This window comes from Cervus elaphus, chromosome 8 (genome assembly GCF_910594005.1).
Source record: "Cervus elaphus chromosome 8, mCerEla1.1, whole genome shotgun sequence".
NCBI lineage: Eukaryota > Metazoa > Chordata > Mammalia > Artiodactyla > Cervidae > Cervus > Cervus elaphus.
Genome location: NC_057822.1, coordinates 5,877,075 through 5,892,985, shown reverse-complemented (window position 1 = coordinate 5,892,985; position 15,911 = coordinate 5,877,075). Strand labels below are relative to the sequence as shown.

At 59.3% G+C, this 15,911-nt stretch overlaps 1 protein-coding gene across 4 annotated transcripts in view; it reads right to left on the bottom strand.

Moving 5' to 3' along the window:
• Positions 1-280: 280 nt before the first annotated feature.
• Positions 281-15,911, bottom strand: part of EPHA8 (EPH receptor A8) — a 35,994-nt gene continuing 20,363 nt past the window's right edge. Inside the window, exons 5-17 of one of the 4 annotated variants that reach the window (XM_043910578.1) lie at positions 13,295-13,630; positions 10,143-10,267; positions 9,902-10,064; positions 8,536-8,629; positions 7,064-7,131; positions 5,727-5,891; positions 5,340-5,525; positions 4,969-5,030; positions 4,200-4,409; positions 3,077-3,226; positions 2,801-2,991; positions 2,377-2,550; positions 281-2,244 (exon numbers count right to left, since the gene is read on the bottom strand). In XM_043910578.1, the coding sequence (XP_043766513.1) occupies positions 2,130-2,244; positions 2,377-2,550; positions 2,801-2,991; positions 3,077-3,226; positions 4,200-4,409; positions 4,969-5,030; positions 5,340-5,525; positions 5,727-5,891; positions 7,064-7,131; positions 8,536-8,629; positions 9,902-10,064; positions 10,143-10,267; positions 13,295-13,630 (2,039 nt within the window). In that variant the 3' untranslated portion in view covers positions 281-2,129. The other 3 variants (XM_043910579.1, XM_043910581.1, XM_043910582.1) reach the window with 3 other exon arrangements.

Sequence of the window (15,911 nt, the reverse complement as noted above, 5' to 3'; positions counted from 1 at the left end):
AGAGGATGCGTTTCGGAGTTGGACAAACCTGGGTTTCGATTCAGACTCCCATAAACTTGACTTCAGGCAAGCTGACTTCTGTGAAACTCAGCTTCCTCTAATAACGAAATGGGCACATGAATCCTACCTCCTAGGATAGATGAGAAGACTAGAGAGGGGGGGAAAATGTATGGGCTGCATACAGTAGGTACACAGCATAAGGCTGCTCCTTCCTTACTAGGAGAGGTCAAAGTTTTAGGGATGGAAAGAAACGGGAGACACAGGCAAAGATGAGGCAGAATTTATTCTCCTTGTGGGCAAGTACAAGATTCAGGATGGAGCCCACAGAGAGGCAGGTCCCTGGGGCACCTCACGCTATGGGCAGGGGCCACACTTTTCCAAGTGCCAGGCCCACTGTGTGCCCCCTGACCATGAGGATCCGGAGTCCAGGAACTGGGCGAAATTGGGATGGGGGTGGGAGGAAGACAGGGTCCTCCCCGGATCGTGTCCTGACCACGTTTCCGACTTCCATAGGAAGGAAGAACAGCTCGGCGATATAGTAATATAATATATAGAGGTGTAGAGAGCTTGCCGCGGCACCTGGGTGGGGCTGAGGCTCCCCGAATTATTGCAGGAGGGAGAGGGGGCTCAGTGCTGGCGTCTCCGCGGGACAGCGGTGCTGGCTACGGGGAGGGCTGGGCGGGGGGTGGGGCTGGGCTCTTCCCTCCCTGGGGGCTGGCAGGGCTCACCGAGTGTCCCGCTCGGTGGGGATCCATGGGCCCTGCCAGCTTCCCCTGGGATGGGGCTTTCTCACCCTGGGTGTTGTTTTGTTTTTTTTGTTTTTTGTTTTTTTTATGTGCTTTGAAGACCATTTTTGCATTGTCAGGAGTGAGGAAAAATAATATTCTGACATGGTAGAAAAAAGATATTTACATACCCTGGTGGGCCGCAAGGGGGAGGGTCAACTGAGTCGGTGGGGGCGGGGTTGGGGCTTCCCGAGTCCCTCCCACCCACTGCCCTCTGTGGGGGAGGATTTGGGGGAAAGAGCCCCCGGCGGAGGCGCAGCTCTGAAACTCTGAAGCTGCCGTGTGACCTTGGACAAGGCACACACACTCCCTTGGTCTGCCCAGAAGGTGAAGGAGGGGTGGACTTGGGGCTGAAAAACTAGGATCTTATGGTCCTTGATCCTGGGCATGGGGCCGGGGAGCGGAGGGCAGGCCAGGGCTGGGCAGTGACATTGGCAGAGGCCCTTCCAAGTGAGAAGCCCTGGGCGGTGGAGGGGCACCAGAGAATGGGAGGAAGGTGGTGGCCCCTGGCCCCTGGCCAGGTAGCCAAGTTCAGCTGAGGGCATCGCGTGTATGCCGTGGTGATGCCTGTGCAGAAGGTGGCCAGAGAGAATGGCCGGGAACCCTGTTTTCCTGTTGAAGCAGTGAAGGGAGCCAGGTGGGGGAAGCAGGTGACCCCCGCCCCTACCAGCCAGAGGGAGGGCTCAGACCTGAGATAGAGCCGGGGGTGGGCCCACCCGGGCTGAGAACTAGGGTGGGCCTGGTGCTGGTGAGGTTCGGAAGTAGCCCCTGGCTCCGGACTCCAGGTGTGCGGGAGGGGCTGAGCCTCGCCCAGCCCCCGTGGGTGCTGGGACCCGGGCCCACATTCGAGGGGCAATGTGTCACACGGCGCTCCTTTCTCACACATCCTCACGCTCGTGACACGCCCTCCACAGTCACACACACGCGCGTCCAGCCTTAACGAATAAGCACAGTCACCGGAACTCACACACATCCATGGGGGACCTGAAAAATGGACACACACACACAGGATCACACATGCTCACCAGGGCTCCCACGACCTCGTGAGAAGGTGAGTGCGCACACACAGTCCTGCGCGCACACGGAGGCAGGTGAGCGACATCTCAGGGGCCTTGACGCTCCAGCTCCTGGGAAAGAGAAGGCCCTCTGCCCTCTGCTGGGCGCCAAAGTCCCTTCCCAGGTGGCCTGACCCCAGATAAGTCCGGGTCTTGCAGCGGAATCCTCGGTCTCCCTGGCACCTGAGCGGAAGGCAGCTGAGGCGGAAGGGCAGAGGCCTGGGACCGCCCACCTCGCGAGTCCGCCGCCGCTGACAGCAGGCGGGCCCAGGGGCTGGCTGGGTTTAGGTCAGAGGTGCCGGCGGGGCCCCTGGGTGCTGGTCAGCTGGGCCCTCATGGTCTGGATGCTGCCCAGGATCTTCTTCTGGTGGCCCATGAGGGTGATGCCCAGGGCACGCACGTCCCTGGAAAGGAAGGCGGTGCTGACCTGGGAGGCTGGGACCCATCCCGGGAGCTGCTGACCTCAGCGGCTCCGCCTCTGGCCCCGCCCCCTGCCCTCTGCCCGCCTCCCGTCCCCGTGGGCCCACCACACTCACTGAGCATTCATACGGAGCACCATGCCCAGGGAGGAGTAACCCCCGGCAGCGAAGTGGTCCCGGTAGCGGCCCATGCGGATGGAGTCCAGCCAGTCTCCCACGGTGAGGCCCCCGCTGCCACCCCCGCCCCCTCGGAGGTCAAAGCAGCTCCGGGCAAAGGCGGGGGGCGGACACCTGAGACACAGGGGCCCTGGGTAAGGGGCCTGCCAGGAGACACTGGCACCCGCCACCGTCAGGTTCAGCAGCAGCTAAGGGGTTTACCCGGGCTTGGAAGGCGAGGTGTGAACAGGGGTCAGGGGCCCAGGCTGGGTGATGCAGGGGTCCGGGCGGAGCCGTCCCAAGGCCCAGAGGAAGCCGGCGCCTTGTCCAGGGCAAGCGGGGAAGGCGGCTGGGCTTGGGAGGGGCTGGGGTGGGCGCCAGGCACCTGTGCACGGTGGCCGTGGCCCTGAGACTCTCAGGGCTGTGGATGAGCGAGTCCAGGACGCTGACGATCTGCGAGAAGCGGGGCCGCTGGGTGCGGTCTTTATGCCAGCAGTCAAGCATGAGCTGGTGCAGCGCGTGGGGGCAGCCCATGGGTGCGGGCAGGCGGTAGCCCTCCTCCACGGAGCTGATGACCTGCAGGGGAACACGGCGCTGGGCTGCAGCGGCCCTCTCGCCCCGGCCTCGGAACGCCGCCGCCCCGCCAGGCTCCGGCACTCACGTCCCGGTTCGTCATGTTCCAGTAGGGCCGCTCCCCGTAGGCCAGCACCTCCCACATGACCACCCCGAAACTCCACACGTCGCTGGCCGAGGAGAAGGTCCGGAAGGCGATGGCCTCGGGGGCCGTCCAGCGAATGGGGATCTTGCCTCCCTGTGACGGACACACGCGTGTTGAGCACACCTCCCCAGCCTGACTGGGAGCTGAGCGCAGGGGTCCGGGCTGGGAAACTTGCAGGCTGGCTGGAGAGACACGGCCTCCACGACCTTCCACGATCACCTGTTCTGATGCGGGGGGGACCTGCACACGGAGCAGGAGTGGAGACTGAACGAGAGACAGTGGGTGGCGGGCTCGGCACCCGGGCGACCTTCAGTAAGAGCCGGTCAACAGGTTGAGGCCAAGAACCGACTCATAGGAAAAGACCCTGATGCTGGGAAAGACTGAAGGCGGGAGGAGAAGGGGACGACAGAGGAGGAGATAGTTGCATGGCATCACCAACTTGACGGACACGAGTTTGAGTAAACTCCGGGAGCTGGTGATGGACAGGGAGGCCTGGCGTGCTGCAGTCCATGCGGTCGCAGAGAGTCGGACACGACTGAGTGACTGAACTGAACTGAATTGAACTGAACTGATGCCTGAACAAGTGATGAAGCCCAGACGACGTGGTCTTGTATGTTTCCAGTTCCCCTTACCACCCCCTTTTTTGGTCACAAAATCCTTTCTCTAAGTAAAACCTCAGTGGGTGAGACCCTAAGGGCAGGCTCTGATTGAGGCAGAGGTGGGGGACCTCTACCCCTAAGGCAGCCCCTAAGGCCCCCTTCAAGAAGCCCAAATCCCTACAGAACACATTGTGAAAATGCTGGGGGTTTTCAGCCAAACTTTAGAGAGAGCTGCAGAGTGGATGTGTGATTCAGAGAGAAGCCAACTCTCCCCAAATCTCCCAGTGAGTGAGGGACCGTGGGGACCAGCCCTGGTGTCTCCACAACAGCACAAAGGCAGGAAAGCTTGCACCCATTTGACAGAGGGGCAAACACAGGTGCAGAGAAGAGACAGGACTTGCCCCAGGCTGGAGGCAACCCCAAAATTTCCAACCTCCCTCACGACACGTGGGGCGTGGGCTACGCACCGTGGTGGTGTAGGCAGCATCAGGGTCGTCCTCCAGCACCCGGGAGAGCCCGAAGTCGGACACCTTGCAGACCAGGTTGCCATCGACCAGTACGTTGCGAGCGGCCAGGTCGCGGTGGACATAGCCCAGGTCCGAGAGGTAGCGCATGCCAGCACCCACGCCTCTGAGCATGCCCACCAGCTGCACGATGGTGAACTGGCCGTCGTGCGTCTGCAGAGGAACGCGGCGCGGGCTTCAGGAAGGCTCCTTGAAGTTCACAAAGGGCCTCCCTGCTTAAGAAGCATGCTCATGTCGAAGGTTTGTTCTCACGTCTCGTCTACCCTCCCAGCAACCCTGAGAGGTAGGCAGGTGGGGCGTGAGGACTGGTCATCCACTTTGCCCAAGGGGAGAGGGAGACCCAGAGAGGTGTGGCCCTGTCCCTGACCACCCAACAGACACATGGCCCGGCGAAGGCTGGGAATCTCAGGGTTTCCGGCCCCTGCCCCGTGCCTCCCCGCTGGGTGGGGCCCTGGGTCCCCACAGAGGCACCGCTCTTAGCCTGCATGCAGGACAGGGCGGCAGGACCCACAGCAGAGGGGCTTTCATGTGATGGGGGGCTGAAAGGCACTTGCATGGGCTGACCCTCTTCATGCCTGGCTCCCCCTTCCCCAGGTCTGTTAGGCCCAAGCTCTGGGGATGAGGGGGTATTTGGAGGCCTCGCATGATCTCCCATCACCCAGACTGAACTTCCTTCTCCCGGCCCACATGGAAAGCAGAGCGGGGCACGCACCCTCAGGAAGGCATCCAGAGACCCGTTCTCCATGTACTCGGTCACGATCATTGCCAGACGGCCTGGAGGGGTGGGGGTGGGGGTGGGGAGGCAACAGGGAGGAAGTGGCTCTTGGTGGGATCAGGGCTGCAGGGCTGTGACCCCATGAACAAGCAGTCCCCCGCCCCACTGTGAGCTCCCAGGAGCTGGGCCAGCACCACGAGGCCCAGGGAATGTAGGGCTTTCACTAGGGTTCTGGGCTCTGGGGCCCCTTCCGTGCCAAGCCATCCGGGGACCTGAACCAGCAGGATGGGGCAGGGCAGGGTGGTGGGCAGACGGACCCCAGCAGGAGGGGCTCTGAAGGCTGAGGCTGTTGTCTGCCTGGCACCTACCACGGGTGACGACACCTTCAAGGCGGATGATATTGGGGTGGTCAAACTGACCCATGATGGACGCCTCACTCAGAAAGTCCCGCCGCTGTCTCTCCGTGTAGCCGGCTTTGAGGGCCTTGATGGCCACGGGCACGTCCCGCTGCCCCGGCATCCGCAGCCTCCCGTAGCAGACTTCCCCAGACTCGCCTGTGGACAGACCAAGTGAGGCAGGCAGGGGGTGGGCGGGGGGACCGTCTGCTCCTCCGCCTGAACTCTGCACTCGCCCCATCTTGCACACCCGTGTGCCTGGCCACGCCTGGCACCTTGGCTCCCCGCTCCCTCTGCCCAGCATGCCCTTCTCCCGGGCACCTCTGTGACGTCCCCATATGCACAAGCCCTGCAGCTCACCTGAGCCGATGATTTTCTCAATGTGGATCCGAGACGCCTCGATCTCTCGGGTGAAACCACGGCCCGTCCGGCCCGGCTCCTCGTAGGTGTGCGGTTCTGTATAGAACTTGGGCTCTGGGATCTTCCCCGGAGGGTGGTGCAGGGGCAGGAAGACAGGTGGAGGTGCTGAGGGGCCAGGAGAGGAGGCCCATCACTGGGGTCCCTGAGGACGTTCCCTCCCAGCCCTTCCCTGAGTCTGAGAAGGGTCTGAGGGTGGGATGAGAAGTGTCTTCAGGAACCTCAGGATGTGGGGGGCAAACAGCAGGTGTCCAGTAAGTGCTTGCCAAGTGAAAGCAGGGTCTCTGCAGAATGGCTCTGAGGTCTCTAGAGGATCTGGGCATTTCTAGTGAGTTCTGAGTATGTCCAACATATTTCTGGGCTCACTTTCAAGATCCGCAAGATCCTTCTCAATTGGTCAAACTAACCCAAGGTCCTTATGAAGCTCTTTCTCTTTCCTAGGGTAGGAGTGTGACCAAGAGTGGTTTCATCACAGTACTGACTCGCATTGATGGAAAGTGGGTCTCTAAAAGACTGGGTTAAGAAGGATTCTGAGGCCGCATTCAGGCTCCATGGGAATCAGTACCATGACTGATTCTACCGTGGGCAAAGAAGTGGAGTGTTGAGGTAGGTATCCTCATATTTGCCTTGTTTTCTGAGGTTTCTGCAGGGTCCTGAAAAATTTCTTTGTAGCAAGGGTTCTTGTCTAAGAGTATATGACCCCTCCTCCCAAAAAAAGCCTGTGTGTGAACATATGTGTGAGTGCAGAAATCTGTGCAGTTCCCTGGGAGGATCTCTAGCTGCTGCTGCTGCTGCTAAGTCACTTCAGTCGTGTTCGACTCTGCGACCCCATAGATGGCAGCCCACCAGGCTCCCCCATCCCTGGGATTCTCCAGGCAAGAACACTGGAGTGGGTTGCCATTTCCTTCTCCAATGTGTGAAAGTGAAAAGTGAAAGGGAAATCACTCAGTCTTGTCCAACTCTTAGCGATCCCGTGGACTGCAGCCTACCAGGCTCCTCCGTCCATGGGATTTTCCAGGCAAGAGTACTGGAGTGGGGTGCCATTGCCTTCTCCAGAAGAGAAGATCTCTAGAATCCTCTGCAAACCCAACAAAGTTGAACTGCACTGTGCCCCTGGGGGCTGGGGGCTGTGTGACCCCCCTGCTGTCTCTCTCTCCGGGGCTCTAGTCTCTTCTGTGGGCACTTTTTCCCTTCTCTCCTTTTTTCCAGCCCCAGCCCAGCACTGGCTCCTGCTGTGACCGCCCCTCTCCCATCCGGCCCCCCGGGGCTCCTGTACTCACCCTGCCCGTTCTGATAATGCATCTTCTCCTCGTCCGAGTGCTGGAAGGCCTTGCTGTAGCCGCAGTGCCTGTGGAGGGGGATGGTCCCCAGCTTCAGCCCTGACCCCTGTCACGGACATGTGCAAACTCCCCCTTTGTATTCCCCACCCCCTTTCAAGTCAGCTCTGGCCACCCCAGCCCGTGCCCTTGGGACGTCCTTGACATTCACAAACACGGCATGGGACTTCGCTGGTGGTCCAGGGGTTATGAATCAGCCTTGGAACATAGGAGATGAGGGTTCAATCCCTGACCAAGGAACTAAAGTCCCACGTGCCGCAGAGCACCTAAGTCCGTGTGCCACAACTAGAGAGTCTGTGTGCTGCAACGCAAGATCCCGCATGCCTCAACTGAACCTGATGCAGCCAAATAAATAAATATTTAAAAAATAACTTCATAAAAAACACTGTATAGTTTACACAGTTGAGTCCACTCAACCTTCACAGCAAAATCTACGGTATTCCTGGCTCAAAAGCACTCCTGACAGAGAGTCTGGGAGGTGAGGCTTCTGACGCCAACTCCTCCATGTGACTTCAACAAGCCCCTTCCCTCCCCTGGGCCTCAGTTTCTCCACCTATGGATGATCTATCCAATTCTCGCTGGGTGGGATCCGAAGCCCACCCCACCTCCCTCTGGAACCGAGTGGAAGAGTGACTAAGAGCCTGGTCTTCCGTTTTTTAACAGATCTGTGTTCTGTCCCACTTCTGACACCTATTTAGCTGAAGTGGCCTCACCTCACTTGATCCCCAGTTTACTCACCTGCAGAATGAGGTCGGAATATATACATCCCTGGGGCATTGTTAGGATTGAATGAGATGGAGGGGGTCACGCTGCAGGGAGACCTAGTGGGACTGGCTGGTGGGTGGACACGGCGTGAGGGAAGGAGAACCAAGGATAATGGCTAGGTTTGGGGCTTGTCTCACCACCAACGGTGGTGCCACATTCTGAGACAGGGTTTGGGGAGGGGCTGGTTTGGGGGTGCTGTGTGTCTGAAACACATTCGAGTGGAGATGGGAGCGGGCAACTGGACCTCAGGGGAGAGGCCTGTGCAGATGCCACACTTGGGGGGATGTCAGGGTGAAGGTGGAATTCAAAGCTGCAGACCCTGACAAGGTCGCTGAGGAAAGGTGCAGGGTAAGCGGGTGAGAGAGGAGGGTCTGGATGGGCCGGGGTCCTCCAGCTTTCAGAAGTTGGTTAGAGAGCTGGAGATGCAGAAAGACAAGGCTGGACAGGTGGATGGAAAATGGGAGGTGGGCCTGAGTGTGGAAGGTGAGAGGGAGAAGTGTGCCAGGAAGGAGGGAAAGAACAGGTCTGTCCGTAAGGCAGCCCCGCCCCAAGCACAAAGGGTCACTGGCTCTGCGAGGGCTGGGGATAGGCAGGAGAAACAGCTCTCCAGGGGGAGGGGGAGGGGTGGCCGGGGGCCCAGGACCACCCACCTCTTCTTGCAGATGAGCAGGAGGAGAAGCACAACCAGGCCAGTGATGAGGGTCAGGCAGATCCAGACGATGGTCCGGGTGTCATAGCGGGGCCCTGTGTGGGGGAAACCAGGGTGGGGGGGTTGCCTAACCTCTTAGCCCTGGCCTCAGAGGTCTGGCAGCCTTCCTGGGGCCCGGTGGCAGCCTCCTCAGCTCTGAGCCAGCCCAGAGTCGGGACATAGGCTGCACCTGCCTCTGCCCCGACCCTCCCCTCTACAATTTGCCACTTCAACATCCAGCTTCCCAACCTGGTGCCCCCACTTCCTGGGATGGAGTGACCCGAAGAGAATCACTAGACTTCTGAGCCTCAGCCTTCTCACCTACGAGTCCAAAACCACCTGCCCTGCCTGTTACTGTAAATGACAAAGCTGGATGTACCGCACACTCCGGTCAGTTAACGCACAGCTCCTCCAGGGAGATCCCAGCAATACTGAGAGCTGTCAGACCAGAAAACTGAGGCCCAGAGAACTCAGGGAACTTACTCAAGGACACACAGCACGGAGTCAGGCAGGATTCCTACTTGGACGGTGCCAACGTGGTGTCAAACCTAAGAGCGCTTGAGACACACAAGTTCCAAGGACGTGCCAGGCAAGAGGCAGGGCATCAACTCAGCCTTGAAAACCTGTTGTCCTAGCACTGCCCCCTGGAGGGTGATGAGTATAGGAGAAGACCCGATTGGCTGGAGATGGGGGAGGGGGGCGGTGGGCAGAGGATTCCCAGGCTTGAATGTGCTCTGGAATCACCCCCAAGGGTTTGATCCAACCGAAATTTCTGGGCCTCCAGTCCCAGGGTTTCTGATTCCAAAGATCTGGGGTGGAGCCTGAGAATGAGCATTTCTGACACTTCCCAGGGGCTGCTGTGACTGCCGATCCTGGAAGATGCTGTGGGAACCTCTGTTCTGGAGGTGGGGGGGGGGGGGGGGGGCGGGACACGATACTGGGGAAGGAGCAGAGAGTCTGTCTCCAGACCACTCAGGTTGAAGTCTTGCTCTGCTGGGTGACCTTGGGCAATCTGCTTTACTGCTCTGACTCTCACGTTCCTAGCCTGAAGAATGGGGAGGTGGACACCGCCAACTCCCTGCAGGGTCTCGGGGCCGATTAGAAGATCATCCCGTCAACAAAGGGCACCATGATGGCCCTGGCTGATGGGCTGTTACGAGCTCTATCACCCGGGGTCTGAAACCTTCCTTCTCTGGGCCTCAGTTTTTTCTTTTTCACCTATAAACAGGTCAATCAGTTCCCGCACCGGCTCAGCACGTACTAGCTCCTTTCCTCTGACCCCCAAGACCCTGGCCCCGTGCCCTTGCCCTCCCCCTCCCTACACTCACGGGGTTTCCCGGTCTCCACCTCCATGGCCTGGCTGAAGCGGCCGCAGCCGGCCGAGGTGCGGGCTCGGACCTGGAACACGTAGCGGGTGCCCGGCTTGAGGCCCGAGACGGTGGCCCTGGTGGTGACCGCCTTGAGGGTGGAGTAGCTCTGCATCTCCTTGTCCTGCCCGCGGGAGAGGGGTGGTCAGCCTCGGGTCCCCCGCCTGCTGCCCTCCCCCGCTCCCGGCCCCGTGGGGGGTACCTTCTCGTAGTACTTGATCTCGTACTCCAGGATGATGCCGTTGGGCTGTTCCGGCTCCTGCCACAGCAGCGAGACGCTGGTCTGCCCTGCTCGCTCCTGGCGAATGACCACCACCTGGGACGGGGCTAGGGGGCGGAGGATGAGGGAGGGACTCGGTTAGGTCAGATGGATAGATGGGTGATGTTGGGGACTGGTCTCTGTCTGTCCCTTGCCCAGGCGTGGCCCAGGGATGCTAGCTGGGACCACACTCACCCTGCTAAGCGTCCTGCCGCTGCCCCAGGAAAACCAGCCCCTCTGCTCCTCCTCGCAAATCACCTACGGCCACCCTGGTCAGTCACGTGGGGTCAGCGTAGCCTGGCTCCCATCTAGGGTGCTGGGCTTGGCTGGACCCACATGAGGCCTGACCACCCCAACTTCCACTGCCTCCTCCTCGCTGGTCAAGCCCACCCACTGGAAGTTTGCTGGACCCCCGCCAGCCCTACCGAGCAGCCCTTCTAATCCACCTTGATGTCTGCGTTTCCATGTTGCCCCCCCTGCCCAGGGCCTCAGGGGGCGTGCAGCAGGATCTCAGGAGCGCTCGGGGAAGGACCAAGAAAGGAGAAGGGAGGGAAAGAGTCAAAGGAACTGGCGCCCTCACTGCCTGGGTTTGGAGGGCATGACCGGGGTGGCGCTGGCCACTTAGAGAAGGGACATGAGCTGACCCGCTGCCCACGTGAGCTCAAGTACCCTGGCTGCCACACTAGGTCACCATTTCACCCCCTGGCTCATTCCCTCATCCTCCCATTTCCTCCCCTCCTCCTGCATTCTGGGCAAATGCCTCTGACGTGAGCCTGACGGGAATGTCAGATGTCAACCTGGCCACAGCCAAACGGAGGGGACGGTTCTCGGAGCCGTAACCTCATCCCTCCTCCCCCCCCCCCCGGCCGCAGCCTTCCTGCTTCCCCGCTGCTCACCCTCCAAAGGCTGGAGGACCCCTGATAAGCAGTCCTCACTCAGGAGAGATGGAGCGGGGTGAGTAGGAAAGAGAGGAGGGTCCTGGACCAGTTGGGGGTCCTCTAGCTTTTGGAAGTTGTTAGAGCAGAGTTGTTGGCCATGAAATTAAAAGACGCTTGCTCCTCGGAAGAAAAGCTCTGACCAACCTAGACAGCATGTTAAAAAGCAGAGACATTACTTTGCCAACAAAGGTCTGTCTAGTCAAAGCTATGGTTTTTCCAGCAGTCATGTATGGATGTGAGAATTGAACCATAAAGAAGGCTGAGCACTGACGAATTGATGCTTTTGAACTGTGCTGTTGGAGAAGACTCTTGAGAGTCCCTTGGACTGCAAGGAGATCCAGCCAGTCAATTCTAAAGGAAATCAGTCCTGAATATTCATTGGAAGGACTGATGCTGAAGCTGAACTTCCAATACTTTGGCCACCTGATGTAGACAACTGACTCCTTGGAAAAGACTCTGATGCTGGTAAAGATTGAAGGTGTGAGGAGAAGGGGACGACAGAGGATGAGCGGGTTGGATGGCATCACCGACTCGATGGACATAAGTTTGAGTAAACTCCGGGAGTTGGTGATGGACAGGGAGGCCTGGCGTGCTGTAATCCATGGGGTTGCAAAGAGTCAGACACGGCTGAGTGACTGAACTGAACTGAGAGAAGAGGGGCTGGTGGAGATGGAGGACAGGCCAGACAGGTGGATGGAAAATGTGGGGTGGGTCTGGGCATGGAAAGCAAGAGAGAAGGGGAAGGGGTGCCCACGGCAAGCTGAATTTCTAGGGACAGGTGGGCAAAGATGTCCGACTGGAAGTGCCCAAAGGTGTCCATGGAGGAGAGGACACAGGTGTATGAGCAAGACAGTTCTTTCAGGAAGCTTCCACATGAAAAGAAGTAGTCTGGTGGCTGGAAGGGCGTGTGGGTTCTTGGGAGGCTGTTCTTTTTAACAGTGGAGCCCCTGAGCGCGTGAGTAACTCCAGGTTCCCTGCTGAGCCCTTCACCCCCGACTAGCTAGTCGCCTGCCTCTGCCACCCCAGAGACACGCGGACAGAGGCAGGGCCTACTCCTTGCTGGGTCACCAGCATCGAGCTTGGCATCTGATGGGTGCTCAGATGGAATGAGGAATGAGGGTCTCTTGGGAGGATGAAGCCTTGGCCTCTGGGAGCGGGGGTGCCCTGGGCTCCGGGCTGGGAAGCCTGTTTCACTTGGGAGCGAGACAGACCTGGGTTCGAATCCTGACTCGACCACTTTTACGCGAAGACTCTGGGTGGTTCTAGACCTCAGCGTCCTCCTCGGTAACATGGTGGGAACGGAGTCGCTGGGCCAGGCCTGCGTGGTGCTGGAGGACACGCGGGCGGTGGGGTGAGGAGCCACAGGGCGCGTGGCGGGGGCCTGTTAACAGGAAAGTCACCGCAGAGGGCTCTCGCGTCAGGCCGTTGCTTGACAGGCAGGACCCACCAGAATGTGCAAAAAAAGGGGGCTACGTTCAGCCCAACGACTGGCTAGAAACAGAGAACTAAATGGCTCTTGTCCAAACTGGTGCAGCCAAACAGAGGCAGCAGCAGCCACTGTTCTGATAAATGATGATCAGAGTGACTTTATTTTTTAATGACATTTATTGAGCATGTACCACTGGCCAGGTGCTGGGCTCAGCATTTTCCTTTCCTTCACCTAAGCCTCATGACAGTAATCGCACAGGTGCTATTATTCCTACTGCACCAGGGAGGAAACAGGGAGGGGGGAAAGTTCTGGAACCCAGGCCTCAGATGGTCATGCTGGTCTACCTCGGGGCTTTCTGGATCGCTCCAACCTACAGGAGAGATTCCCAGGTGGCGCCAGTGGCAAAGAACCCGCCTGCCAGTGCAGGAGATGTAAGAGACGTGGGTTCAATCCCCGGGTTGGGAAGATCCCCTGGAGGAGGGCATGGCAACCCACTCCAGTATTCTCGCCTGGAAAAGTTCATGGACTGAGAAGCCTGGCAGGCTACAGCCCACAGGGTCGCAAAGAGCATGTGTTCTATTTTTCTAAGGGCATGAAAAGCCTGTAGCTGGGCATCCTGGTCAGGAAGACAGGGTTAGACAGGTGGGCATTTGCCCAAATGCTGACTGCAGCTCTGAGGCTGCGGAGGGCGAGGGGCTGGGGAGCTGGGGACTGGCACCTCCGCCTACCTGCCTGGTTCGTGGTGATGTTGACCACGGCGGCCCGGCGGGGCTCGGGGCTCAGGTCGGACACGCCGTTGACCGCCTCGATCCAGAAGGAGTAGTTCATGTGGGCTAGCAGGTTGGCCACCAGGAGGCTGGCCTGCACCAGGCTGGTCTGCTGGGGCACGAAGCGGGTGCCGCTCCCGCACGCCTCGCAGTGGCCCAGGGCCCAGGGGCAGCGGCGGCACACGGCGTTGTAGGTGATGTCGCTGCGGCCGCCCCGGTCCAGGGGAGGGGCCCACTCCAGGGTCACAGACGTCCCGTTCACGCTAGAGATCAGGTTCACCGGCGCCGAGGGGGGTCCTGGGGCGTACAGAAAGATAGGCAGGCCTGGTGGCTATTCATCTGGGCTGGTCTAGTCTCCCCCACCAGACCAGGGAAGGGCTGTGGTTCCCCGCGATCCCTGGGGCTCCCTCGGGATGAGGGCACACTGACTGCATCCTCTGGAAGATCCCCGAGGGCACAGGTGGTGCCTCTGCCCTCAGACTAAGGAGCGCAGTGTCAGGGTCTGGGCACGGAAGCCACCCTCCCCACACAGGACCACAGCGATCCCAGGGTCTGCTTCACAGACTTTTCATCCAGAGCGGGGGAGAGGCTGCACACAGCAGTGCCTCTGGGTGAGACGCTCCAGGCACTTGCCTCCCACACTCCACTCCTCTCTTTAAGCCCCGGCTGGACTTCATGTAAAGGACACGGAACGCCGTGGTGGAGGCAAGTGGAGCCTGCGTCCCAAGAGACCCCTCCCTCCCCACCATCCCAGGATGGGCCCCCCAGCTTGGGCAGCACAAGGACATTGAGGAAAGGGGTGGGGCTGAGGGCTGGGGGCTGGGGTAGGGTCCCGGGGGTGGGGGTTTGAACAGAGGTCAGGGGCAGTGGGTAATGGAGACGCCCAAGGCTCAGAATCTCAACTCTCAGAATCCCAAAAAGGGAATCTTAGATTTTAAGAAAACAATCTCAGAATCACAGAGAAACCTTTGAATCTGCAGGGTACGGAATGCAGAAGTCAAGCCTTTCACAAACTTAACATTCCTAGAGGGCACTACATTGTGGAACTGGGGAGAAATTGGAGTCCAGCCAGCTCAACGCAAGTGTTCATGAGTGAGAGCTGGGCTCACCAGGCCTGAGGAGCCCAGAGCAGTCACCGTGTCCCTCACCTTCCTCTCTGCACCTGCACGTGCCCCAGGGGGCAAAGGCACAGGCCTGGGAGGATCAGTGGAGGGAGGGTGTGTGTGTGTGTGTGTGTGTGTGTGTGGTATATGAGTGTGTGTGTGTATGTGTATGGTGTATGAGTACACCTCTGTGTATATGTGTGTGTGTGTGTACATGGCATATGAGTACACTTGGGGTGTGTGTGTGTATACACGGTATATGAGTACACTTGGTGTGTGTGTGTGTGGTATGTGGGTGTGTGGTATATGAGTGTGTGTGGGTGTATGTGTGTGTGTACAGTATATGAGTACACTGGGTGTGTGTGTGTGTGTGTGTGTGTATGGTATATGAGTACACCGGGTGTGTGTGTGGGTGTATGGTATATGACTGTGTGTGGGTGTGTGGTATATGAGTCTGTGTGGGTGTATGGTATATGACTGTGTGGGTGTGTAGTATATGAGTACACCTCTGTGTATATGTGTGGGTGTATATATACTTGGTATATGAGTACACCTGGGCCCTCACTGGCCTCTGCAGGGGGCCTGGGGCTGAGTGGAGATGGAGGTGGGGGGCAGGGGACACAGAGATCACGCTGGGGGTAAATTCTAGGGCAAAGCTCCTCAGCGCCGTGTCAGGCCCCCCTCACGCCATCCCAAGAGCCCAGGGTGGGCGAAGGGGGCGGGCTGAGCTGGCTGCAGCTCCTCCCAGCTGGGTTGGGGGTGACAGGCCCCCCCCGGGTGAGGGCAGAAGAGAACAGGAGGCCAGTGGGGAGCTGCATTGGCAGAAACACTGACAGCCACGCAGCCCTGCAGGCCCGGGGCCTGGGGCCCGCGGAGTGCCCCCAGGTACGGGCATGCGCACACGCTTTCTGGGCACATGTCTCCCTGGCTGGCCAGGTGTGCACGCGCTGCGCTCACAGAGCTCCATGGAGACTCAGGAGGCCACTGAAGGTATCCGGATGCACACACGTGGGTGCACTGCACACTCGGGGGCACAAGCACTTGATCAGCTCACGCCCTATGCAGGCATCTTCTGTAGAGCAGCTACTGACACAGACAGGATCACTGCAGGCCTCCCAGGGCGCACACGGAGTCCGACACACAGGAGCCACACACGCTCCACAGACACAATTATGTGTCTCCCCCCCACACTAATGCAGCTCCTAGAACTCAGAGCTCCTACCAGTGGATCAGGTCATCATTGATGGGGGACGTCTTCTGATACTCGCCGTGCCTCAGGGGCAGCCCCCCCCCCCGCACTGCTGGCCCACCCCGGGCCCCAGGACACTGGCATGACCACTGGGTCAGAAGATGACCACAGTCACCCGGTGCTGGAAAGGGAGGAGCCCAGCTCCTGGTCTGCCCTTCGGAGCAGAGAGGATAGACCGAGGAAGAAAAGGCAAGATTTCCCTGGAGAGATAGCAGGTGACCGATGA